This window comes from Tenrec ecaudatus, chromosome 4 (assembly GCF_050624435.1).
Source record: "Tenrec ecaudatus isolate mTenEca1 chromosome 4, mTenEca1.hap1, whole genome shotgun sequence".
In the NCBI taxonomy this organism is placed as follows: domain Eukaryota; kingdom Metazoa; phylum Chordata; class Mammalia; order Afrosoricida; family Tenrecidae; genus Tenrec; species Tenrec ecaudatus.
Window position 1 is genome coordinate 13,852,313 of NC_134533.1, and position 25,343 is coordinate 13,877,655.

General features: G+C 41.3%; 1 protein-coding gene across 1 annotated transcript; it reads right to left on the bottom strand.

Annotated features, from left to right (window-relative positions):
* Window positions 1–3,834: 3,834 nt before the first annotated feature.
* MS4A2 (membrane spanning 4-domains A2) lies at window positions 3,835–20,676 on the bottom strand. Its single transcript, XM_075547568.1, has 7 exons — window positions 20,612–20,676; window positions 19,642–19,765; window positions 18,985–19,119; window positions 15,587–15,643; window positions 13,707–13,862; window positions 12,766–12,864; window positions 3,835–3,933 (listed from the first exon to the last, which is right to left on the bottom strand). Exons 1-7 carry the CDS (start codon window positions 20,674–20,676, stop codon window positions 3,835–3,837), a joined length of 735 nt encoding a protein of 244 aa, XP_075403683.1.
* Between the last annotated feature and the right edge of the window lie 4,667 nt (window positions 20,677–25,343).

Below are 25,343 nucleotides of genomic sequence, written 5' to 3' on the forward strand. Positions count from 1 at the left end.
ATACTATGTGAAACAATTACATTCTCAGAGTTTTATTGTTTATTGTTTTATTCTAAATCAGGATGAAATTATTAACATGGTGTTCCATTTTATCAGTGCTTGTGATTAGTCAATCCATTTTTCCTATAAGAGAAAGAACTTGGACAATTGTTTTCTCGGAAAACTTTTAGAAAGAGACTCTTGATCAGCTTCTGCCAGGGGATTCAGAACCAATGTTACTGTTCCGATAATGAACTTGGAGGATTGTACCTTTGATATCATGTGCCTTCAAGTAAAAGCTATTCTTAATTCCTGGAATCATTACATTCATGTCTTGATTCTTTCTTTCCCTGGATCAGTCCCCAGCCCTCATAAACACAGACAAGAAGTCACATAAAATCACTTCTATTTATTTCATAGGTATCAGTAATTGAGGGTACAGCAAGGGGTTTACAACAACACCAACAGGAAATGATAATACATTGTATCTGAGAGTAAAATAATTATGGGTCAAGAAATAAAGGCTGCATGAACAAGTGTGTGATAGGTGAATTTCAAGGAAATGTTTACCTAAAATTTGAAATTCAAAAGATAAATTGGAGCTAATGATAGTGTGAAAATCATTCCAGGTGCACACTCTGAGTACACCTGAGGTGGGCAGGTGGTGCAGGCAGAGAGGAACAGCTATCAGTAAAATGTTTGCAATATGTACTGCACATAGCCAATGAATCTATGTGGTTACTATGAACATTGAGTAGGAGAAAGAGCAATCTGTTATATGATTTCAAAGCTTAACTGGTTCTATTTCCAAAGTCCCCAGTAGACCAGGTTCAGGAGTTTGACCTAGAATGTCTTTAGTGAAAGTGGTGTGCTCAACCACTGCTCAAGAATACAGGCTTGGCTTAATAGCTTCACACGGAAAGGATTTATTTTTTTGTTCTGCAGTCAACTTTGGATATGAACATTTTTATTTCAAAAATTGAAAATAAATTAATCCAAGTGTTGGCAGTAAATGAAGCTTCCCATTTATAATCACTTTATGTTCACCTGTCTATCTCATTGAATTCTGAGTAGCTTAATAAACTGCCCTATTATCTACTAATCAATTTGCAAACATTGTTGAACACTGCAGTGTCAGGGAATGTGTTGGTGACTCAGGCAATACACAGACTCTTGAGACACTTTGCTATTGTCTCTCCAAAAATGTATTATCATTGGTATGTAAAATATTTGCATATAAAAAGTTATATATAGGATAAGTGATACATACTTATCTGTGTGGGTGAATACACATGGGTGTACACACATGATTATTATTATTATTATGTAATTCCAATGATCTGGAGAGGAATTATCTGAACTAGAAAGCTTAAAGAGCAAGGTGGATTTATGACAGGGATTTAGTAAGGAGAAAAGTCAAGTGAGCACGAAAGGAGACAGAATATTTCAATCCAGGCTTCTGGTGTATGATGGTTAAACACAAACGTACTAAAGAAAAAGTTTAAGACAGATTAAAGAGTAGATAACTTCAAGGTTAGAGTAAAACATATTTTAAAAACATATTTCAGTGTTATATATGTTTAAAGATTGCTTGTGTGTGCACATAAATTATATATTTTATTCAATGATCCCTTCCTTTCCCAAAGAACTTTCTATTTACATTGTATGAGCATATGGTGTGTGTGTGGGGGGGGGGGTTCCCACAATTCACTCAGCTATTAAACAACCGTGCTGGGATGTGAATTCAAATCCTTATTTCATAAATTCAGTGAGATTTCTGATACAACATGTTGGGCTTTCCCTACATAATACGATTAAATACAAGAAGCATTCATTGCTAACCTACTATTGAACTACCCAAATCGTTCAATACAAGGAAGCTTCAAAACTTCCATGGAACAATGCCATTATTTTTTCATTCAAATTTCCTGGAAAAGGACATCATATTTGCTAAAGTAGAGGGACAATGAAGGAGAGGAAGATCCTCATGGAGCTGGATTAACACCATGGCTGCAGCCATAGGAATAATTGTGAGGCTGGCACAGGACCAGGCAGTGTTTCATTCTGTTGTGCACAGGGTTCCTCTGGTTTGGAACTGACTTGATGGTACTTAACAACAACAGAAACTTTTTGAAGAACTTTTAGTCAAGTTTCCATCTGACTCCCTCTAATCCTAATCGCTTCTAAGTTTTCCTCATTACTGCCTTCAAATTCCCTTCACAATCTTTTCTTTCTCCTATTTCAGTCTACCTCTAACCTGCCCTGGTAGTATATCTCCCTGAATCTTCATCCAACCACTTAAAGAGGAGGATAAGTCAAAATGTATTACTAGAAAATCATAGAAATCTTTATAAAACAAAAATATCAAAATGGAAAGTTATTGCTTCTCAATATCCTCCATCTAAGTTGAGATACTTCTTAAGGTGGTGTGTCCATGCCTCTTATCCGTCCTTAAAGAATTCTGCACTCTTCAATTTAAACCATGTCAAAATGGCAGTTTGGCCATCCCCAAGGGATTCAAAACATGTTATTTTTAAATATTCCCTGAGTCTGTATAGCAGACAGAACTTTGAAGGGGCAAGATCAGGGCTGTAGGGGAGATGGGGTAAGGCTTCACAATAAAGTTTCAAAGGAAATCCCTTGTTACCCTCAAAGAATTAGTAAGTGCATTGTTATGTTGGGTGTGGAGGGGGAAGCTCATTGCAAATTTCCTGTATTTTTTTCTCATTCACGTAGTTTTAAATTTTCTTAAAACTTCCTCATCATAAGCCCCCGGGATTTTCCTATGTCCTTGGATAAAATCTATCAATATTATCCCTTTGGAATTAAAAAGTAATAATCACCGTAAGTTTCTGAACTGGTCTAGCTATCTTGCTTTGAACTGGCACAGCAGATCCCCTTGGAAGTCATTATGTTGATTAGATAGATGATAGATAGATAGATAGATAGATAGATAGATAGATAGATAGATAGATAGATAGATATCATGTTATTGGGGGATCTTACAGCTCTTATAATAATCCATGCATCAATTATATCAAGCACATTTGTGCATATGGACCTTTATTTGAAAGGCATTCTAGCAATATTATGACAAATATATTACTGGTAGAACTTGTCTTCCAGCACCCACTTATTTAATGTTTTGTTTGGAATAGACCCATGTGTTGTGAACTCAAGCCCTATATCCGTGAGCCCTACTATGTGTGAAACATCAGAATGCACACTGTGAAGAAGCTTAATGTGGATGATTTCAAGCACTTCATCAGCTCTTAGTAAATATTTGCTGAATGGAGCTAACTCTTCAGGAGCATGCAGTCTAGTAGAAGGACATAGGCCATGGCTATCTATTACTACTGTGACTCTAAAAGGAATTAAGGACCACTTCTTATCCACATGTCCATATTTAACTCAACTCTCTACCCACCCACCTCCTTATTTTCCTTATTCGAACAGCTACCAGTATACAATGTGTTGCAAGTTTTTAAAAGTTAACTTCCCAGAAGGGATGAGTGAGAGAGAGCAATAGAAAGTAAGAGCATAGAGCAGCCAAACTCAAACAGCCTGGCAAGCTGCTTCCGGAAAATCAGACATTGAACCAATAAGGAGCACTACAGTTATACATGGGCACATATGGAGTGGCTGTGAATTGGAATCGCCTCAATGAAACCAGCGGAGTCACTGAAAAAGAGAGAATACACACTGGGATAACAACATTTTACTTATTACCATCTGGGGAATAAGTCATAATGCAAACTGGCAAATTTGTGGAGAAAATACAAATTTTTCAATTGTCCCTTAAGCAAAGACCTTAGCTTTATGGACTCTCTACTGTCAATCAGTACGTTCCAATTCTTATGAATCAGCAGGAGGACGTGTTTCCACATTTTCTTCCAACTCACTGTAAATTGGAGAATATATGTTTAAATCTTCATAAACACGATCTTCTGGAACCTGACAAAGAAAAAAAAACTCCGTCAATGGGAAAGACTTTTCCATCACCAGGAGACATGATTAAAGGATTTATCTCATTTGTGTGGTGTTTCTGAATCTATTTCCCTTATTACACACTAATTATTGCCTTCGTTTCCAGGAAACCAAGCCAGATTGGTAACCAAGTGGACCCAAGTGACCAACTGGACCCAAAAGCAATTATATCAATCAATAACAGCTTGATAAGACAACAGTAATCAACTTGTATCTGCTGTCCTATTTATCTTTGGAAGAGTATGAACACAAAAGGGTGATCAAATTGAATGCTTAAGAGAATACATTCCATATGGAAGATTGATAGATAAGCATGTATCAAATACTAACTGATATAGAGTGTCTCAGAATTAACTTTTAAAATTCAAATTCAACTCATATATATGAGGAGGAGTTTTTAATTATGCTATCACAATTCAGTACACACACACACACACGTTCAAGGAATGACAATAATATGATTTGTCCTTTTCTTTTCTTTTTGGATTTGTCGTTGTTCTTTATTGTTGCATAGTATTCCATTGTGTGTACATACCATAGTCTGTCTATTCATATGTTAATGGACACTTCCATATTTTTGCCATTGTTATAATGCTGCAGTGACTATTAGTGTGCATATACCTATTCTATTTTTAATTTTTTTATTGTCCTTTTCTTTTCACAACTACCTGGTCTTGTGAGAAAAAGTGGGATTAAAGAACGATGTTACCATAGTAACACATAGAACATTGTGCTGTTTTCATTGGGTCATGCGTTTCCTCTCCTGAACACTGTAAGAACCGGCACCAAATCTGGCCCACTCACTTTTAAATTTGGTGGACAGGGCTTGAGCAGTAATTGCCATCTTATACATACAACGTCATAAAATCAGAATTTTTATGGCGACCTTGCAGATTCTATTGCTTATTCATGCATCACTGCTCTGGCTCCAACGCTTACAGTATCTTTGTATGATCCACACAAGTATAATTGGTTGATCATTTTATTTCCCTGTAGAGTGGCCATGAATCAGACTTGATTGATGCCAGTGAGTGTGATTTCTATTATTTTTTGTATGACAAAGTGGGAGCCCTGGTGTTGCGGTGGTTAAGCATTTAGCTACTGGGCAAATGGCCTGCAATTTGAAGCCACCAACTCTTCTGCAGAAGAGAGATATAGCAGCTAGTTTCTGTAAAAATGATAGCCTTGGACATCCCGTGGGGCAGTTCGATTCAACGGCGTTACTAGAGGAAGTGGAGGGTGCAGACCCCACAAGTGAGACTGTCACTAAAATTTCTGTCCCATGTTTTAGCAGATATATATTATTTCTTATAAAAATATCTCTGTAGTTTGATTTTTTTCCCCTTAAACCCAGCTTTTAAAAAAATGTACTCCCATTGAGTCAGTTCCAAAAATTTCCCTCCCATTGAGTCATCGCGACAGGGTATAGCCACCCTTGTGAATTTCCAAGACGGGAACGAGCTCTGTAAGGGAGTAGAAAACCTCATCTTCCTCCTCCTTATTTGTATCAATATACTTAAGACTCTGTGCTAATTCACTTTTTACCCCTCTAAGGAGATCCTCGCTGCCATTCAGCGGATTCCCACACATAGTGGATTCCCTATAGGACAGCGTAGAGCTGTCCCTGAAGGTTCCTGAGACTTTAAAAGAGACAGCCTCGTCTTGTTCCCATGGTACAGCTGGTGGTTTCCAACGACTGACTTTGTGGTCATCTCAACAGGTTAGACAGTAAGCCATCAAGGCTCCAGGGATTTTATGCATTGAGCAGCTAACCAGAAATTCAGCAGTTTGAAACTACCAGCCACTCCATGGGAGAAAGATAGGGCTTTCTAATCCTGCAAAGAGGTACCATCTCTAAACTCACAGGGCAGATCTACCATGTCTTATGGGAGGCTAAGAGTCAGAATGTACCAGATAGCCATGCTTTTGGCTTAATGCATTTCTGTCAGAGCTATCCGTGTTACCAATTACAATGACACGTCAAATCACGTGGCTTCATCTGCCCTCGCACAGGTATGCACTGTTGTTTCCCTTGCTGTTGTTTTTTTACAGCCACTGATTTTGTCAAATTTTCTAGTGTTTTAGCTACACTATTGGAGCAATTCGTGTTGTGAAACCATATCAATAACTTTTTTGAGAATTAAATAACAATTAAAGAAAAAATCTGCTCATTTACCAATAATAGTTTCACTAATAATGTTGTAATTTAAGGTAGAACTATTTTATAAATCACTTCAGCTATTACTGTTTGTACACTCTAAGAAATATTGCAGTCGAGCAATTTTATGACTGTGTCACATATTTTTCTATGATTAAAATTGGTAATTACTAAGGAGGAGTGATATTACTATGGGAGGAAAGATGATACCATACATTATCTCACTGTCTCACACAGACATTAGTGAAACCACTGATTCTATTGTGTCCATAGGGTCACTGTTAGTCCGAATCTACTCAGGGACACACAACGACACCTATAACAAAACTTGAGGGAAGAAGGCATGCCTTTAGTCTTAGGACAGAAGTTTCCTTTGGCTGCTATGATTCCAGAGGGGAAGCGCTAGTTTTACCCCACATGTAACTGGGCAACTCCTGAAGCTCTTAGGTTACTGATCCAAACTTGGCTCTCTCTTCATGATCTCCCCCCTTAGGGTTTCTCTGTGGAATCCATCTGATCGGATCTTGTGCATAAATGTCAGACAAAGACCATTGTAAAGGGGATTTCAGCAACTGTAGTTAGACTAGATGTAGCAACGCGTGCTTTGATTTCCTTAGGGACACGATGTGAAATTATTCCAAATGTTTAATAGCCTCTGCTTTATCTTGGGTTGAGGTCTTTATAGTTTGCATATGGTCACTGTGGATGGACCTGGTTTGTGGTGTGCTGTCTGTCTTGTAGATTTAACTCTGTAAGGAAACTGGGCTGGGTGGAATTAGGGAGATGGTAATGGAAGAGATGGTTGTTTGGAGTCATGGAAAGGGAGAGGGAGTTCCTGGGAGTCAACATCAGTGTGCAAAAGACAGAAAAGATCCCAAAGTTGAGTGGGGTGATGATTACACAGCTCTCCTTTATATCATTGAACTATTGAATAGTGTGATATATTAATTATAGCTTAATAAAAATTTTTTAAGGTTATTGCTTTTGAAATGTCCTTGGCAAAGCAATCCATCTTTGAGGTACAGGAAGAAAGATGAAATGATAAACTCACCGTTAGGAATAAAGTATCGTATCAAATAGGTAGAGAGTGATGCAGAATGACCTAAGAAGGTTAATCCTGATATAAAACTTTGTAAAATTTCTCTCAGATTTTCACTGAATGATGTTTGTTAATCTCCTCTCATCATTTTGATGTTCTACATTTCGTACTCCTTCACACACCTTCCTACCTTATTTGTATTCCCCTTAAGTCCCCCTAAGCTTTACTTCTGCTTCAGGATTCAATGTATAGTTCAGGTTTTCTCTAGTCCCCTCCTTATACTGCCTCTGTCTTATATTGCTGTCACTGCTGGTTGGTTGCCCTCTCTTCAGACAACTCCAAACATTCTTGTTTAAGCTCTTGATGAACAGTATTGGAGCAGTAGTTAAGGTACAGTTGGCAGTCCCTGACTGGCACGGTGAATAAGGCTCTGCTCTTGTCTGCAATAACAAGTCCAAAAAATAGGTGTACTTGACTTAGAGGAAAAGTGAAGCCTAAGGAAAAGACTAAACAGAGTGGTTTTTTTTTCACATATAAAAAGTAGAATGTTGTTCCCTTGCCCCTGTGTTTGTTAACACCACTTCTTACCCCCCTCCCCCACCCCAAGTCCCCCCGGAACTGTCAGTCCCGTTGTTTTTCCTCCAGATAGTTCATCTAGTCTGTCCTATTCAGACAGACCTGTGGAGATACTAACATGCACGAAAACAAGACAGAGGAAAACAGAGCAACAGTATACATCCAGACAACAAAACAACAAAAACAAACCACTGACAAAGAACAAAACAAAACACTTCACAAAAGAAAAGCTTGTAGTTCGTTCAAGGATCTTTGGTGGCCCTTAGGAGCATTTTCCAGTCCAGTCTGTTGGGGCACCACGCCCTGGCCCCAAGGCCCACTTTCAGCATTCCCTGGGGACCTTGCCACTCCATTCCCTTGCTGTTCTGCTGCACTCCCCCAGTGCTTTGCCTTGGTGTGGTGGGATCAGGTCAGGTGCAATTCCCACACTGTGTCTCTGGTGCTGTCCCCTGTATCGCCCTTAGTCACTGAGGGGCATCATTTCTCATAGTGGGACCCAAAATGGTAGTGAGGGGGGAGTGGCAGGCATGGTGGGGAACGAGCAAGGGTAAGGTTGCATAGAGAAGAGGTATAGCTGTAGCCCAGGTGGGGACGGAGCATGGTGGTGGGGCAGGAGGAAAGTCGAGGGAGATGGAGGAAGGAGCTGGGAGTCAAGGGGCATTTGTGGAGGTCTAGACTAAGACATGTACATGTACATATATATATGAGGATGGGGAAATAGATCTATGTGTCTATATTTATAGGTTTAGTATTAAGGTGGCAGAAGGACCTTGGGCCTCTACTCAAGCATTCCCTCAATGCATGAATAATTTCTTTTATTAAATTTGCACTCTATGATGCTCACTTTCCCGACACAACTGCTGAAACCAAAGTGGGTGAACAAGTAAATGTGGTGAAGAAAGCTGATGGTGCCCGGCTATCAAAAGAGATAGTGACTGGGGTCTTAAAGGCTTGAAGATAAACAAGCGGCCATCTAGCTCAGAAGCAACAAAGCCCACATGGAAGAACACTCCAACCTGTATGATCGCATGGTCCCAAAGGGATCAGTTATCAGGCATCAAAGAACAAAAAATCATATCATTGGCTGCACACCTCCATGATATGATCGCCGAAGACAAACGGGTACATAAGCAAATGTGGCGAGGAAAGCTGATGGTGCCCGGCTATCAAAAGAGGTAGTGTCTGGGGTCTTAAAGGTTTGAAGGTGAACAAGTGGCCATCTAGCTCAGAAGCAATAAAGCCCATATGGAAGAAGCACACCAGCCGATGTGATCACGAGGTGCCAAAGGGACCAGGTATAAAGCATCATGCAAAAAACAAAGAATATATATATGTATATATATGTGTGTGTATGTATATGTGTGTATATATGTATGTGTGTACGTATGTATATGTGCGTGTGTGTATGTGTGTGTATATATATATACATATACATATATACCATAGTGAATGAAGGGGGAAGTGCAGAGTGGAGACCCAAGGCCCAAGTGTCGACCACTGGAGATCCCCTCACAGAGGGGTTTAGGAGAGGAGACGGGTCAGTCAGGGTGCAATGTAGTACCGATGAAGAACACAGCTTTCCCCCAGATCATGGATGCTTCCTCACCCCAACTACCATGATCTGAATTCTACCTTGCAAGACTGGATAGGGAAGAGATTGTACACTGGTGCATATGGGAGCTGGAGGCACAGGGAATCCAGGGTGGACGATACCTTCAGGACCAGGGGTGTGAGGGGCGAGGCTGGGAGAGTGGAGGGTGAGTGGGTTGGAAATGGGGAACTGATTAAAAGGGTCCACATGTGACCTCCTCCCTGGAAGAAAGACGGTAGAGAAGGGGTGGGGAAGGGAGACTCCGGATAGGGCAAGATATGACAAAATAACAATCTGTGGATTATCAAGGGCTCATGAGGGATGGGAAGGAGGAGAGAAAAAAAAAAAAGAGGACCTGATGCAGAGGACTTAAGTGGAGAGCAAATGTTTTGAGAGTGATTAGGGCAAAGAATGTACGGATGTGCTTTATACAATTGATGTATGTATGTGTATGGATTGTGAGCCCCTAATAAAATGTTTTAAATAAATAAATAAATGAAAAGTAGAATGTTGTATAAGCCCCTAATAAAATGTTTTTTTTTTAAAGTAGAATGTTTTAAGAGCTGTAAGAGCCCCTGATAAAATGGTCTTTTAATAATAAATAAGTATAATGCGTAGGGAAGGCAAGTGGTAGACATCCGTGAGAGGATCCCTGGTGGTTCCATAGTTAAGTGCTTGCCACAGGATTGACATGTTGGCCATTCGAACTTACTCAGCACCTCTGTGGGAGAAAGATCTGGTGATCGTCTTCCATGTGTATTAAAGTGCAGGAAATGCTCTGGGCAGTTCTAGTCTGTCACATATTGTTGTAACTCAGAATCAACTCAACCGCACCCAAAAGGATCACAAGTTAGGAGTCCCTGGGTGGTAAAGTGGGGAGTGTGCAAGGGCTAGCCAAAAGATTTTACGCTCAAGTTCACCAAGAAGTGCTTTAGAATAAAAGTCTAATGGTCTGCTTCTGGAAAATCAGTTAAAACCCCAATGGTGACTTAGTACTTGGGTACCCAGAGAGGAGAGGAAGCCGAGACAGGCAGCCCTGGGGCTGTGGAAGTGGTGGTCATTGGACCTTGGGGGGAACCCCTGGCTTGGTGGGTGAGCAGTGGAAAAGGACCCAGAATCACCATATATTTAGTCTCTTGATGCCCCCCTTGCAGTGATATGGCAAGCTTTGATCTGTTGGGCATGGATCTGCACATCTAAGAATTGATGCAGGAAATTTCCCGTTGGCACGAATCCCCATGCTTCGGATAAACAGAGTTCAATTGACTGGAAGATCGAACTGTGCAGGGCAACAACACATGAGTTGCAGCCCAAGGTGAAATTGTACTTACACAGACTTCCTAAGCCCACAGTGTCCAGAGGGCTGTGTCTTTGGGAAAATTGACAATATTATTAGTCAGCTGCCTTATACCCCAAGGGGATGATTGACATTGTTTTACTTTTTTGTTTCTATGGCATTTTGTTGTCCTGTCTTTTGTTTGTTTTTTGTTTCTTTGTTTGCTTGTTTGCTGGTTAGTTTGTTGTTTTTGTTGCTGTAGTTGGTCTTATGAGGGGTTGAATTTGACGTCATTCAACTGCAAGAGAAAACCTGAGCCATGTATATCCTGGTGACAAGCAGATGGATTCTGGACTCTCACTTAACTCTAGCACTGTTCCAAGAACAATTATTTCTGATAACATGGCCCTGCTCAATACTCACCTTCATGAAATGATCACTGAAGATAAGGTTACTACAACAAGGTGTGGTGAAGAAGGTAGATGGTGCCCGGCTATCAATTGGAATAGTGTCTGGGGCGTTAAAGACTTGGACTCACACAAGCAACCATCTAAGTGAGGAGTCAACTAAGGCCACATGGAAGAAGCACACCAGCTGTGATCCAAGATGACAATAATAGAATCCAAATATGGTGAAGGAAAATGTATCAAAGTTTAAATTGTGAAGAACCAATTTGTAGAAGACTATGGAGGACAGTGGGAGTCCAAAACCCATCTGGCAGAGTATTCTAGTCAGATGAAGCCACTGGTAGATCCCCTCTAGCCACAGGCAAAGGTCTCAAACAGCTCTACTATCAGATCATTGTAAACTTGATTATGCTGGATCAAACTTGATATTTGGTCAGTTGACCTCCCTCTTGGTCCAACCTGAATTTGTTCTAGGTGCAAGTATTTCTTGCTTGTTCCATGACAAAAAATTTCCCCTGGATTTTAAATACCAATGATGGTCTTTTTTTTGTTCTTACTCATTTTTTGTATTTTAATTTACATAATTATCATTTTATCCTTACCACTTTATTTTGGTTTTACTTGTGTCTGTTGGGCTTCCCAGTTTGTGAAACACAGAAAGATAAGATGCATAGAGATAATAACTGAAGCGAGAGTTTATAGGGGATCGAAAGTGGGGGGTGCAAGATAGGGAGGATGAGGGGATTTGGGGAGCAAACAATGAATGTGGGAGGTAACAATAGGGCTGATTGTGATTATACAAATCATCTTAAAAGTGATTTAACCATGGAAGTATACATGTGAATACTATATCAGGAAAACAATGGAGGAAAAAACTTGTACAATGGCTACCAGAGGCAAAGGGTAAGAGCTATTGTATAGGCAACACTGAATTTATGTCAATGGCAGTGGAATAATTTAGAAAAAGATATCAATTATGGCTGTATAGCATGAAGAGTATAATCGATGACACTGAATTATACAAACAAAAGTTGTGAAATTGGAGAATGTTCTGTTGTGTGTATTTTTGCCACAATTAGAAAAATAAATAAATTCATGAATGCTAATGACTGAAAGGAAGAAGAAAATGTTCTAGAATTGAAGATGATGATAATAGTAAAACTCTTCTTGATATGATTGAATTATTGAATTATATGATATGTGGATAAAGTGCTAATAAAACTGATAAAAAACAACAACAGTGGTGCACAGTTCTGCCCTAACACACATGGGGTCACTGTGGGTTAAAATTGACTCGATGGTAACTGGTTTGGTTTGGGATTTGGGTTTTGTCGTGAGTTAAAGGGGAGATTTAAGAGACAGTGGAAAGGTAAAAATCAAGGGGTGGGGGGTAGAAAGGGACTAGGAATGACTTTAAAGGAGCTATCCTTGGAAATTTAAGTCCAAGTACTTGAATAGTTCCATCACAACATTACCTGCACATTCATCTTTCATGCTCAGAACATGGCGAGAGACATCTGAATTTTCCAAAAGTGTAAAGATCCTATTCCAGCCCCATATCAGTCTGGGATATACCAGGAGATTGGTGCCACTTGTGAGTGTAAGATGAGGTTTAAAATACGAGACTCGGAAACTGATTTACTGAGAGACAGTTTTCTGGAAGAACAGCCCGGAGATGAAAGCTACCGCTAATTTAAGGTGAAGGGGAAGGAATTTACTTTAACTTGTAATTAGTATCAATCTTCTACTTACCATATCTTGCTTGAATAAGTCTCCAATGCCATAGATAATAGTAGACACGGTACAGCAAAGCTCCAAGATGGTGAGGAACAGGAGCATGGCCACAAATTCCTGTTGACCATCCACCACCACAACAAAAGGCAGTTAGAAAATGCTGTGCTCTCTGAATATCTACAGCCCTCATTTATTTTACAACACCGAAAGCTAAATAAGTGGATGAGAAGGAAAAGCCACATGGGTTCTTGGGCCTGGAAAGAGTCCATTTGCAACAAAAAGGACTTTGTTGGGAGAATGGGTGATGTTGGAATGAGGCAGAGAATAGTAACTCACTGCTGTTGAGTCCCTGCTGACTCGTAGCAACACTATATAACAGGGTAGATTGCCCCTGCGTTTCCAAGATTGTAACTTTTTACCGGAATAGAAAGCCCCATCTTTCTCCTGAGCAGTGGCTGGTGGTTTAGAACTGCCAACCTTGTGGTCGACAGCCCAACACATAACCACTATGCTTCTAGGGATCCTAGAGAATAGCAATGGAAATGTAAAACATTAATGTTTGTGGGATTTAGCTGTAGGACCTATAGGAATAATTTGTACTATTTTTACAGCTATGTGTACATCTGAAATGATTTCACGATTTTTTAAAAAGTGACAAAAGGCAATTAGAGGCGCAGAAGAGATGCCCCCAAAGTAGGACCTTCCCATGGCTACAGTTGTTCTCACCCACCATCCACTCAGCGCAGTGGGGAGAACTAGGAGATGCTTGCGTGGTTAGCAGTTAAAATAGTTCAGCACTCACAACAGAGAACCACAACTTTCTCAGCCTGGCCTATCTCTCCAGACAGCATTGACCTACCAAACATGATGCTGCATGGTTGAGATTATGAGAAACTGTTGGAAGAGGCAAAGAGGGCCTTTGAATGCAGCGGCTCAATCTTCATGCGCGAAAATCTTACCGTGGAAAAAGAGGCTGCAAAGCAAGTGTCATTCTCATCAGCCTCTGGGCAGCCGTAGAGGTAAGACCAGCTGGCCTTTAGGTTGATGATGAGGATGAAGATCCCTGTCCCTGCCGCTATAGTGCTGACAATGTTGGTTCCCAGTCTGCCTTGCACCTGAGGGAAGAGAAAAACAGTGTTAGCTGGCCCTGCATTTGACGGGGTGCTCAATAAGCCACTTGTATTTCCACGACACCATGCTTGATAGAGTGGGGGATAACGAGAAAGAGGAAGAGCCTCCACCAGAAGGATTGACCCAGTGGCTAAATAATGGGCTCAGACGTAAGAACAATTGTCAGGATGGGGTAGGACCAAGCAGGGACTCCTTCTGAGGAACACAGACAGGGTCACTGGGAGTCGGAACGGACTCAAGGACACCTAACAATATTTCAGGGACAGGTTCCAGCCTGCGCCGGCTGAAGAACGCTTTGACATGTTCTGCTTTGACAACAATTCCTCTTATAGCCAGGGGGCAGCGTAGCAAAGATGAAACATACAAAGTTCCTCTAGTTCTTAAATGCTTCCTCCCTCCCCCCACTATCATGATCCCAATTCTACCTTACAAATCCTACCAAATCAGAGCATGGACACGGGTACAGATAGGAACAGGAAACACAGGGAATCCAGGACAGATGGACCCTTCAGGACCAGTGATGAGAGTGGCGATACTGGGAGGGTGGAGGGAAGGTGAGGGAGAAAGAGGGAACCAATCACAAGGATTTACATATAACCTCCTCCCTGAGGGACTGACAACAAAAGAGTGGGTGAAGGGAGACATTGGAGAGTGTAAGATATGACAATATATTAATAATTTATAAATTATCAAGGGTTCATGAAGGAGGGGAGCGGGGAAGGAGAGGGACAATGAGGAGCTGATATCAAGGGCTCAAGTAGAAAGTAAATGTTTTGAGAATTTTGATGGCAACAAATGTACAAATGTGCTTAACACAATGGATAGATGTATGGATTGTGATAAGAGTTGTACGAGCCCCAATAAAATGATTTTTTAAATAAATAAATAGAACATATAGTAAAAAGTCAAAAAAAATTTCCTCCTATCATCACCTCCAGTAGGATCAGTCCCAATAACCTGACCCACTTAGGAAATCCAGATAAGGGTTGGCATGCTGGGTGGCATTCAAGAAGAACCACATGTACACTCATAGTCTCTTCCGAAATCAGCTTCTTTTTTGGAGATAAGTTATTCATGTGATCATGTAGGACACAAGGTCAAGATGGGTGTGGGGACATTTATTAGCCATAATAATAACCAGGTTAGTTATCAAGGGAGTGATATTTTACTCTTCCTTAGTCGATTATATTGCATTTCTGTTTTCTTGCTTACATTTCATTTCTGCAGCAAAGGGCATTCTGCACAGAATGTTTCTGTTGGAGGACATTGAGTCCGTTGGACTCAGAGCGATCCTAAGTACATCGCGATGAATCCTTGTCTGGTCCTGCACTATCTTCAAAAACCTTTGTTAGTTTGAGCCCTAAGTTACAGCCATTTTGTCAATGCCTGCCTCCCCTACGTACGCCCTGCTGTGGAGTCCATTCCAATTCATATGGACCCTGCAAGACAGATTCCAACTGTCCTTGGGTTTCGACGACTGTAAGTCCGCACCGGAGCAGACTGCCCCGTCTTTCTCCCATAGAGAGACTGGTGGGTTCAGAACGCCAGTCTTCATCTAGCAGTCAGACTCTTTGACCACTGCATTCCCCAGGGCTCTTCCCATGCCCACAGCCAATAACAATATAGAACTGTGAACGTGTTGCTAGCGAAAGCCCCCAGATTCCGTTTTGCTTACCTTCTCAAGGATTAACAAAGACTTGCAACTCACCAGATAGGTTGTGGTTTTCCTTTCGCATATAATTGACAAAAGTCCAGAAATGCCAAACTGTACAAAAGGAGGGGAAAGGCCACAGTGAACCTCCACAATTCTCTATTATCCATCTTCACTTCTATTCTTCGAGCATTAGGGGAACTATTGAGCCCTCTATAAAGCTCTTCGTTAGGGCTCCCAGGGAGCCTCATACCTACTCCCTCAAACTTCGTTCCAAGAGAGCTGCTCTCGAAGTTAAATGTTCACATGAATTGCCTGGAGGTCTGACTAAACTGCAGACCTCCACTGTATATATACATCCACTGCCACCACCTAATTCTGACTCATAGCCAGCCTAGACAGGGTTTCTAAGACCACCGATCTTTATGGCAACAGGCAGCCTCATCTTTTTCTGAAGGAGCAGCTAATGGGTCTGAACCATCATGTAGTTAGCATCTCAACTTTTAATCCACAGAGCTACCAGGTCATATATGTGTGTGTGATATATACATGGACATATATCACATACTTACGCTTTACTAAATGTTGTTGCTGACAATATGCATAGCAAAACATACATCAATTCAATAGTTTCCACATGCCCAATTCAATGATATTTATTATATTTTTGGGTTGGTGATTGTATTTCTCTTATGCTACCAGGTGCCACTGAGAGTGCCCATCTATGGATCACTCAAGGAATATCAAGGTCTTGCATGAAATGGGGCATGATTCTCACTTTATTGCAACTATTTATGTATATGTACACCCACTGCTTAGGCTAGCAGCTCCTTTGGGCAAGAAACATGTGTCCTTGGTATATGGATATAGTGTCTAGCATATTATTAATCATATACAAAAACCAAACCAGTTGCTATTGAGTTGATTCTGACTCACACCAACACCGTGAGTGATAGAATAAAACATGCTCATGGGTTTTCAGGGGCTGTAATCCTTTGAAACTAGATGGCCAGGCCTTTCTTACAGTGTCTCTGGGTGGAATTGAACCACTGACCTTTGCATTAATAACCAAGCATGTCAACTGTCTTTTCACCTAGGAATTCCATAGCCTTATATTAATTATAAAAATCGACATAATTGAAGATTTAGTGGAAAGATACATTAATAATCTAAATTCAAAATAATCTCTTAAAGACTCAGGTGGATTGATGGACACCTAATGAGTCCAATGGGTGACCACTAAGTGAAGTGTCACAAGTAAAATGTGGCAACAGTTCATCAAAGAGAGTGTTCATCAAGTGGTGTGAGTACTAAGTATGTCGCAGGACATCCACCCAATGTAATGATTTTAGCTATTAAAACATATCCTGGTGACTGAAAGGTGGAGAGACAAAATCATGTGGATCAAATGCAAAATGATTATGTGGAATGTCGATAATTAATACTCAGGGGAACATTTTGTATAATCTCATGGATATAAAACTCTAGATCAGTGGTTCTCAACCTTCCTAATGCCACGACCCCTTAATACAGTTCCTCGTGTTGTGGTGACTCCCCCCAACCATAAAATTATTTTCGTTGCTACTTCATAACTGTAATTTTGCTACTGCTATGAATTGGGCGACCCCTGTGAAAGGGTCACTTGACCTCCAATGGGGTCGCGACCCACAGGTTAAGAACTGCTGCTCTAGATAATGTAAACTAATCTATGGTAGCGGAGGGGAGATCCCAAGTTACCTAAAGATAGAGAGTGGAGGAAGGAGGGGATTATCAAGTAGCACAAAAAAATGTGAGAGCTGATGGATGTGTTCATCTACAATATTAATATGGTGGTAATTTCACATATGTGCACATACGCAAAACCATATGCTTTAAATATATACAAATTATATATGTGTTTGTGAACCCCTTAAGCCATCTATTTTCCAGACAGTGAAATAATAGAGAGATGCCATGAAAAAGAGTTCCCAGGGCACACCAGCTGCAACAGTGAGCTAAAGCACAGGAACAATTGTGAGGATGGTGCAGGACTGGGCAGGGTTGCCTTCTGTTGGGCATAAGCCTGCTATGGGTCAGAAGCAATAGGATGACACCCCAGTCTACCAAACGCCTGTTAACCTTGCTCCTTGCATCTCACCAATCTCCTTTCCCTTCCTTCGATAAGATAAATTTATTGATGACTAGTGCTAGAGACAATTGCTTAGAATTGGATTCTAAGAACCCTACATTTATTTCATTTCTATTGAACTATATTAGTCCCTTGGGCAATGTAACTGTTATTAGCATCGATTTCTCATCTGATAAGAGCATGCTAGTGTGTTTAACCTACAGGAAATCTACTACAATAAGGAGGATTCTCATGTGTATCATTATTTACTCATAGTGACTCTCTATGACAGACCAGAACTATCCCATAAGGTTTACCTCCTGGGCTGTCATTTCTGTAGCAACAGGTCACCAGGCCTTCTCTTCAGCAAAGCCACTGTTGGATTCAAACTGCCAAACTTTGGGTTAGCAACAGGCGATTCAACCACCGAGCCCTGAGGGAGCTTGCCAGCTCTCTTTAGGTAAGTAATGTTTAGGTGCTGTTAAGTTGGTTCTGACTCACAGTGGCCCTGTTTACAACTAAGGGAAAGGTTCCACAGGCCTATGCCAATCTCACAATTGTAAGTGTATATGAATATTGTATATGATATACGAGGAGGTACCTCCCCCCCAAAAAAAACAAAACAGGAAAAAGCTCTTCTTGATGTGAGGGGATAGTGCATTTGGAGTTCCTTCCACCAGGTCAGAACATTAATTGAGCTTTCTGTTTACAGGTTCTGAAAAGATTGTGTGGTCGAAAAGGCCTGATTGGTGGCAGACTGGGGATTGGTTTTGCCACCACAACAACGCACCTGCTCACGCAACTGTCTCAGAGCACTAGTTTTTGGCAAAAAACAAACAACCAGCATGCCTCTCTTGCCCCACATACTTTACTCACCTGACCTCGCTCCATGTAACTTACTTTTGGTTCTGAGAATTCAGAGGGACATGAAAGGATAGTGATGATGTAGAATAGATGAAGCAAAACGAGGGAGGTGCTGTCAGCCACCCAAACAGATGAGTTTGAAAAATGTTTCCAAGAACGGACTTGCGGATTTGACAAATGTATTCAGTGTAATGGAGAGTGCATTGACAGTGACAGGGGTTTTCTTTGTAAAAAATTTAAATACATAGCTTTGAAAAAGTGTCCTTTTGGGGGGAGTGCCCCCTTATACATGTATATGAGGGGGATTCAAAAATCCATGAGAAAATTCTATTACCTTTTTATTCAATTTTCCTTGGCTTTGTGAGCCCCCCTTTGTGTGTGTGTATTATTTATATATGTGATCCCCATACTTTTGATAACATATGAGTAAGATAAAATCTACATGAAATGATAGCTTTCAAATAATTTAAAGAAATATACTTACAAATATTGCTCCCCAGAATGGGTACCCTGCTCTGAATGATGAAAAAATATTTCCTTCAAATTCTGAAATATTGATGAAAGAGTAAGCAATTGTTCCAAAGGAAAAGCATAAGAGACCAACCAGAATTTGTGTTACCTGTGAACAACAACAACAACAAAGTTTAGGTTTTATGGAATATGGGGATATTTTCACAAGCCTGAATCCATTTTCTTACACTTGAGGTCAAATATGAGGTGTCACTTTAGTGTCAGGAACTAGGGATCTAAAGGTGAGGTCTTTTGGTATCCCCCAGCCATTTAAAGAATTAACATAGGCATGTCCTAGGATGATGAGGACATTTCTTTACAGCGACAGGATGGACATCACTCCTGTATTATTTGTCTAAGGGAAGCTAGCGATCCGGAATCCTTAGAACTAGCACATTCCATTAACCGACCAGGAGCTGACCAGAGTTGGCAAGTCCTATTTATCATTCATCATCTAGGAGCTTAAAGGTTTCATGAAGAAATGCTTCTCTCCTCTCCAAAGTGTCCAGTTAGTGCCAATTCTTTATCCACCGCTAAAGTGTGCTTTTACAACCCAAGAGGGGTACTTGGCTTATACAATCACATAATCTTTCCAGGTCGCTCCAGTCAAGGCTGGAGGAGCCTCACTCACCCCCAGGAATTCCAGCTCCTTCTTCAAAAGCGTCATCCATGTATGTTGCGGTGAGGATGGGGCAGCCTTGCGCAGTAGCTGGTCTCTTTGGAGAGAGATTTCTGAGAGCGGGATTTCAGACACACTTTGAAGTTTAACAGAAATGCAACCATTAGAAAATAGTCCAGCTCCCTAGGCAGACTTGTGTGTAGTTGGGTTTATTATTATCTTCTTTGTATACAAAATAATCCATTGCTATAACTGATTCGTACTCATAGTGGCCCTTCGTGTTATGGAGTGGAGCAGAGCTGTGTTCGATTTTCTTGCCAGTAGGTGGATTTGAAGGGCCCTGGTGGTGTAGTGGTTACATGTTGGACTTTCATCCTCATGATCAGCAGTTCGAAACCACCAATAGTTCTGAGGGAGAAAGACTGGGCTTTCTACTCCCATAAACAGTCACAGTCTCAGAAACTCCCAGGGAGTCACCATGAGTGAGCATTGAGTTGATGGTAGTCAAAAGTGGATTTGAACCACGAACCTCTTGGTTGTTAGGCCAGAGGAAAGGGATCATGTCACCCACAACCAGCATCACTGCATGATCAGTGACTAAACTGAGGCAAACACCACAGCAAGTCTTGCAACTCACAAGTCAGTCTTTACCAAGAGCTTTTCCATTAATCTATGCTGGGGAATAAAAATGAAAAGAAAGAGATGCTTCTTATCTATTTACCTCACAGACTTTTTACCATAGAAAAGTTTCTGACTATTCGGAATCTATTTTCCCAAAGGCATACACAATTCCATACAAAGAGAGGGCAGTAAGGAATAACTCTGAAGGGTTTAAGTGGCATCTCTCCCTGTTTCCATCCTTAGACAAGGCGAACGGAGAATAGGGTCCCATCTAAAGCTTTAGAATATACCTCATTATTTTTGCACTCACATTAAGACCATGCTAATTTCGGAAAGGTCTGCCTCCGGTTTCTTCTGTTACCTTCCACTCACAGGGCTTTCTTGACTCGAAGCTTTATGCGAGCAGCCTGCCTGCTTTCCTTCCATGGCGATTAGGCACTAGCTATCAGCCTCTGGGTGAGCAGCCAGTCTCAATCCACTCGCGATCCCCAACTCTCTTCCAAAACCTTTCAAAGGAGAGTCAACCTAGGAACTCGCCTAAAGGTCACTTTGTACAGCTTCTGTTTTTTAAGACACTTCAGACACAGACACAAGAACTGTGGCACCGTGTCCACTGCCTCATACCCCAAATAGGAACTTCTGCTTTTAGAAGCCCTGATGACATCGGGGGTTAGGTGTTGGGCTGCTCACCACCAGGTCAGCAGTTCAAACTTACCAGCCATTCAGGGGGAGAAAGATCAGATTTTCTACACTTGTAAACACTAAAAAGGAAAGAAAAAAAGTGTCGGCTGCCCTCGAATCAATACTGATTCATCACGACCCCGTGCGCTTCCCAGGCTGTAGCTCTCTATGGGAGTAGAAAGCCCTGTCTTTCTCTCACAGAGCTGCTGGAGGTTTTGAACTGCTGTCCTTGGGGGTCACAGCCCGACACGTAACCACGATTCACCAGGGTTCTTCTGTAAACAGGTACAGTCTTGCAAACCCACAGGGCCAGTTCTATGCTGTTCCGTAGGGTTGCTGCGAGCCATACCCGTCTCAATGGCAGCGAGTGACCACTGGGAGTTGGTGTTAGAAGGGAGAGTACTGAGGGCACAATGGTCATGCACCCTGCTGCTTTCTAACCATCAGGTTGGCAGTTTGAACCCACAGTCACTCTATGAGAGAAAAGACTTAGTGATCCTCTCTGGTGACAAGGTACAACCTGGGAAACCGTATTGACAGTTGTACTTCAACCCTTTGAAGGGTCACTTGTCACTTTGAGGCTTCAGTCCATGCGATTTCCATTGACCTCATACAAGTGTGAAAGCTGGATCATGAATACGAAAGACTGCAGAAGAATTGATGCATCTGAATGATGGGTTTAGCGAAGAACACTGCATGCACCATGGACTGCCAGAATAGCAGACAACTCCGTCTTGGAAGAAGTACACGCAGAACGCTCCTGAGAAATAAAGATGGACAGAATCCATCTCATATGCTTCAAACATCTTATCAGGACAGACCAGTCCCTGAAAAGGACCTCATGCTTGGTAAAGTAGAAGGTCAGCGAAAAAGAGAAAAACCCTCAACTCGATGGATTGGCACAGTGGCTGTAATGGTGGACTCAAACAACGATGAGGCTGGGACAGAACCAGACAGTATTTCCTCCTGGGGTGTAGATGGTTGAAATTATTCTAAATCCAGCCAGTCCAAAACCAACTCACTGACCAATTGACTAAGAGTTTATTCCTAGGAGTTCATTCCGACTATGAAGTATAGACTGACCCCTGTGGGTTTCTGAGACTGTACATTTGCATGGGACTGGAAGCCCTCATCTTCTCCCGCATCCGCCCAGCAGCATCGAACATACCCCTTTGAGTCCGAACCAATTCAACGGCACACACTGCCAACAACAACCACGGTCAGACCATCTGCTACCACCAGTTCACGAGCCGAAAACTCCTCCCGTTTCATCAGCCAAAAAGAGCTACTGCCACGCCGAAAAAACTATATAGCAAAAGATTTCCTGATATTCAATCTATTAATTAAACCAGATGTGCTGTGCCTATGTCCATGAATTGATATCTCTCTCTTGAGCCCCTAAGTCAGTGTGACTTGAAAAAAGAATGGCCCATACCTACCTGGACTGCCCTCGTGGGTCTGGGAGGGCAAGGCCTTCTCTGCTTCTTTGGCCCGTGTTCATCCCGCTCATTAATTGGGCTATCCAGCGATGAACATTACTTTTGTACAGGACTCGGTAGACTTCTTCTCACAGTGGCCTCCAGAAGGACAGTGAAACTTGGTCGATTCATGGTGTTGATGGCTATCTTTAGGCCCTAGCCACTTGTCGGGCAGATAAGCTGTCCCAACTGATTAAGATCACGAAGGTTCTTTTTGCTGTCATGTGTAATGACATTGAGTAGGCTACTAAAAAGGCGGAGTATGAAATGAGAAATATTGAGACTCCTGGAAGATCATGCTTCCTGAAACTGGTGGAATTTGCAGAACTCAAAAAAAATGGGGTGTTTAATGGAAATTGACAAAGTGAGAGAACACAGATGGAAAAGAAATACACCTCTCTTGTAGAACCTTCTCTACTTGTGCTCCAGTTCAGCCACTTCTCTGCCAGAAGTTCTCCAACTGCTGCTTTGAAAGCCTGTCTTCTTGGCTGTAGGCATGGACCCCTCACTAGCAGACCCAAGGCTGAAATCCTGTTTGCTTGTGTGAGTGTGCCTGTGATGTCCTGATTCTCTGTTTCCATCTCTGACGTCAATGCCTGTTGCTGTTCTCTCTCTCTTCCTATTTGTGTGTCTCTGTGTATGAGGCTCTCCGTGGGAGGGTCTCTGAACGGGATCAGATAGGTTTCTGACTGCTACGCCTCATTCTTGAGAAGCGTGTGGAAACACTTTTTGGTTTTTTCTGATCCCCAACTCTTTTGTCTGCTGCCTTTCAAGTAGATGGCCTTGAAAATACAATATTTGGAGCAAGTTCTAAACATATTTGCGCAAAAATGACTACAATTTGATTCCATTTTCTGTTGATAAACATTGTGGCTGATGTGGTTCCAAAGTCAATTGATTTAACTGTTTCTTAAGGTTCTGACCGTTTTTTATTGGCATGTCATTCACATTTGATACAATTCATTAGTTTGATCACATTGAGAAGAGTTAAGCAATCGTCACCACAATCAATTTTAGAACATTGTCTTCTTTCTTGGGCTTCCTGATGGTAGTATCTTGTTGCTCCCCAACCTCCACTGTGGTGTCCCTAGATAATTATTTGTTCACTGACTGTCTCTATAGATTTACCCATCCTGGATTTTATATACAGAATAAACATACAAAACAAAATGGAGAACCCAGCCAACCAAAAAAAAAATCTGACAAGGACAAAATAAAGCAGGAGAAAACCTCAATTAAAAAGAAGGCAGAAAATCTTAAAAACTGGATCAACGTAAAATAAGTCAAAAGTATGATCAAATGATAAGGTGTTAGGCTTTAACCTAACTTCATTAGTTTCACAATGCTCTCTGTCTCATTACAAGATTAAAAGTGAAAGTATTCACACTAAAGACTCCATTGTCTGCTAGCACGTAAGACGATGCATTGCTTCTGAGTGGTGAGAGAAGGAGTCTAAATCCTCTTGGAGTGGCAAAGATGGGACACTGGAAGCATGAAGGCTCATGAACTCAGTAGTGGCTTGTCAGCAGATCTAAACGCTTTAGGATGGCATAAATTAGAGTTGGAAGTAAACCAAGGTTCTCTTCAAATAACATGAACATAGCAAAACTGAATACACATGAGATTCACAGATGGTTTTAGCTTTTTTCCATTCAATCTAATTATATATGCATAGATATATAATATTTGAAGCACATTCTAAACGTGTTTAAGAATAATGACTAAAATTCTATCACATTTTCTCATAAAAACATTGTGGTTCATCATCAAAAATTATAATTATAAAAATCATCTTAAATAATTTTAATAAGCCTAAAGATGCTAAAAATCGTACCACCAATCGCCTGTCTTGCCATTCTGGAATAAGATAACATTTCTCCTTTTTCTATAGGAAACAAAGATATTAGCTTGAGCATATGAAGGAGGAATTAATGAACTTAATCAGTGTGCATAAGGAGGTGTGGTTGCCCAATGGTTAAGCAATCAGCTGCCAACTGAAAATCGATGATTCATATGCACCAGAGGCTCCACGGGAACAAAGACTTGGCAAACTGTTCTCATAGAGAACATCTTGGAAATCTTGCCGGCAGCCTGTTCTTCCCCATAGGGTCGCTATGAGTTGAAGTCAACTTGATGGATCCCAAAAAAGCAGCAACCAATGTGCTATTGGAATAAACAAATAAATTTCATTTTCTTTTGTATTCATCCAAAAAGAACTTCCAGCCCCATGTCACATTTCAGCTCTTGTCGCTGAGCTTGCAGAGGAGAACACCATGGCCCCAGCCCTTGGCCAGCAGAGCAAAGAGAAGCGATATAACAGTTCTCACTATGGAGAAAGCTATTGGAACGTGTAGATCCTAACAATGCAACTTCATGGAGATGAGGGGAGAATTTCTTGTTCTTTTGTTTTTAAATCGTTTTATGAGTGGCTCATATAAGTCTGATCACAATCCATACATACATCGATTGTTTAAAGCACATTTGTACATCCGTTCCCCTCATCGTTCTCAAAACATTTGCTCTCTACTTAAGCCCCTGGCATCAGCTCCTCATTTTCCCCCTCCCTCTCCGGTCCCCCCTTCCTCATGAACCCTTGATAATTGATCGATTATTATTTTGTCATATCTTGCCCTGTCCGAAGTCTCCCTTCACCCACTGAGGGAAGGATCTCTAAACGAGTTGCCATTTAAGCCAGGACTTAAAACGACAGATTCGGGAGTTTGACTGGCTTTCCTCTGGCTCAGATCAAACCTCCTGCATCCTCTAGGAAAAGATCTGAAGAAGTAAATGCTTATGATGCTTCCTGCTGTTGCTCCTGGGGCCCTTTATCTCAGTGGTTAAAGCATTTGGCTGCTAACAAGAAGGGCAGGGCTTTGAACCCATCACCCACTCCACAGGAGAAAGATGTGAGCGCCTCCTTCCATGAATATAACA

What these genes read in the sequence shown, in the direction of transcription:
- MS4A2 (XM_075547568.1), bottom strand. Translation starts at nt 20,676, where the DNA reads ATGGAAGGAAAGCAGGCAGGCTGCTCGCATAAAGCTTCGAGTCAAGAA. An exon ending in AGGAGCTGGAATTCCTGGGG is followed by an intron (nt 19,120 to 19,641) that starts GTGAGTGAGGCT and finishes TGTTGTTCACAG; the next exon opens with GTAACACAAATTCTGGTTGG. An exon ending in TTGCAGCCTCTTTTTCCACG is followed by an intron (nt 12,865 to 13,706) that starts GTAAGATTTTCG and finishes GATGGTCAACAG; the next exon opens with GAATTTGTGGCCATGCTCCT.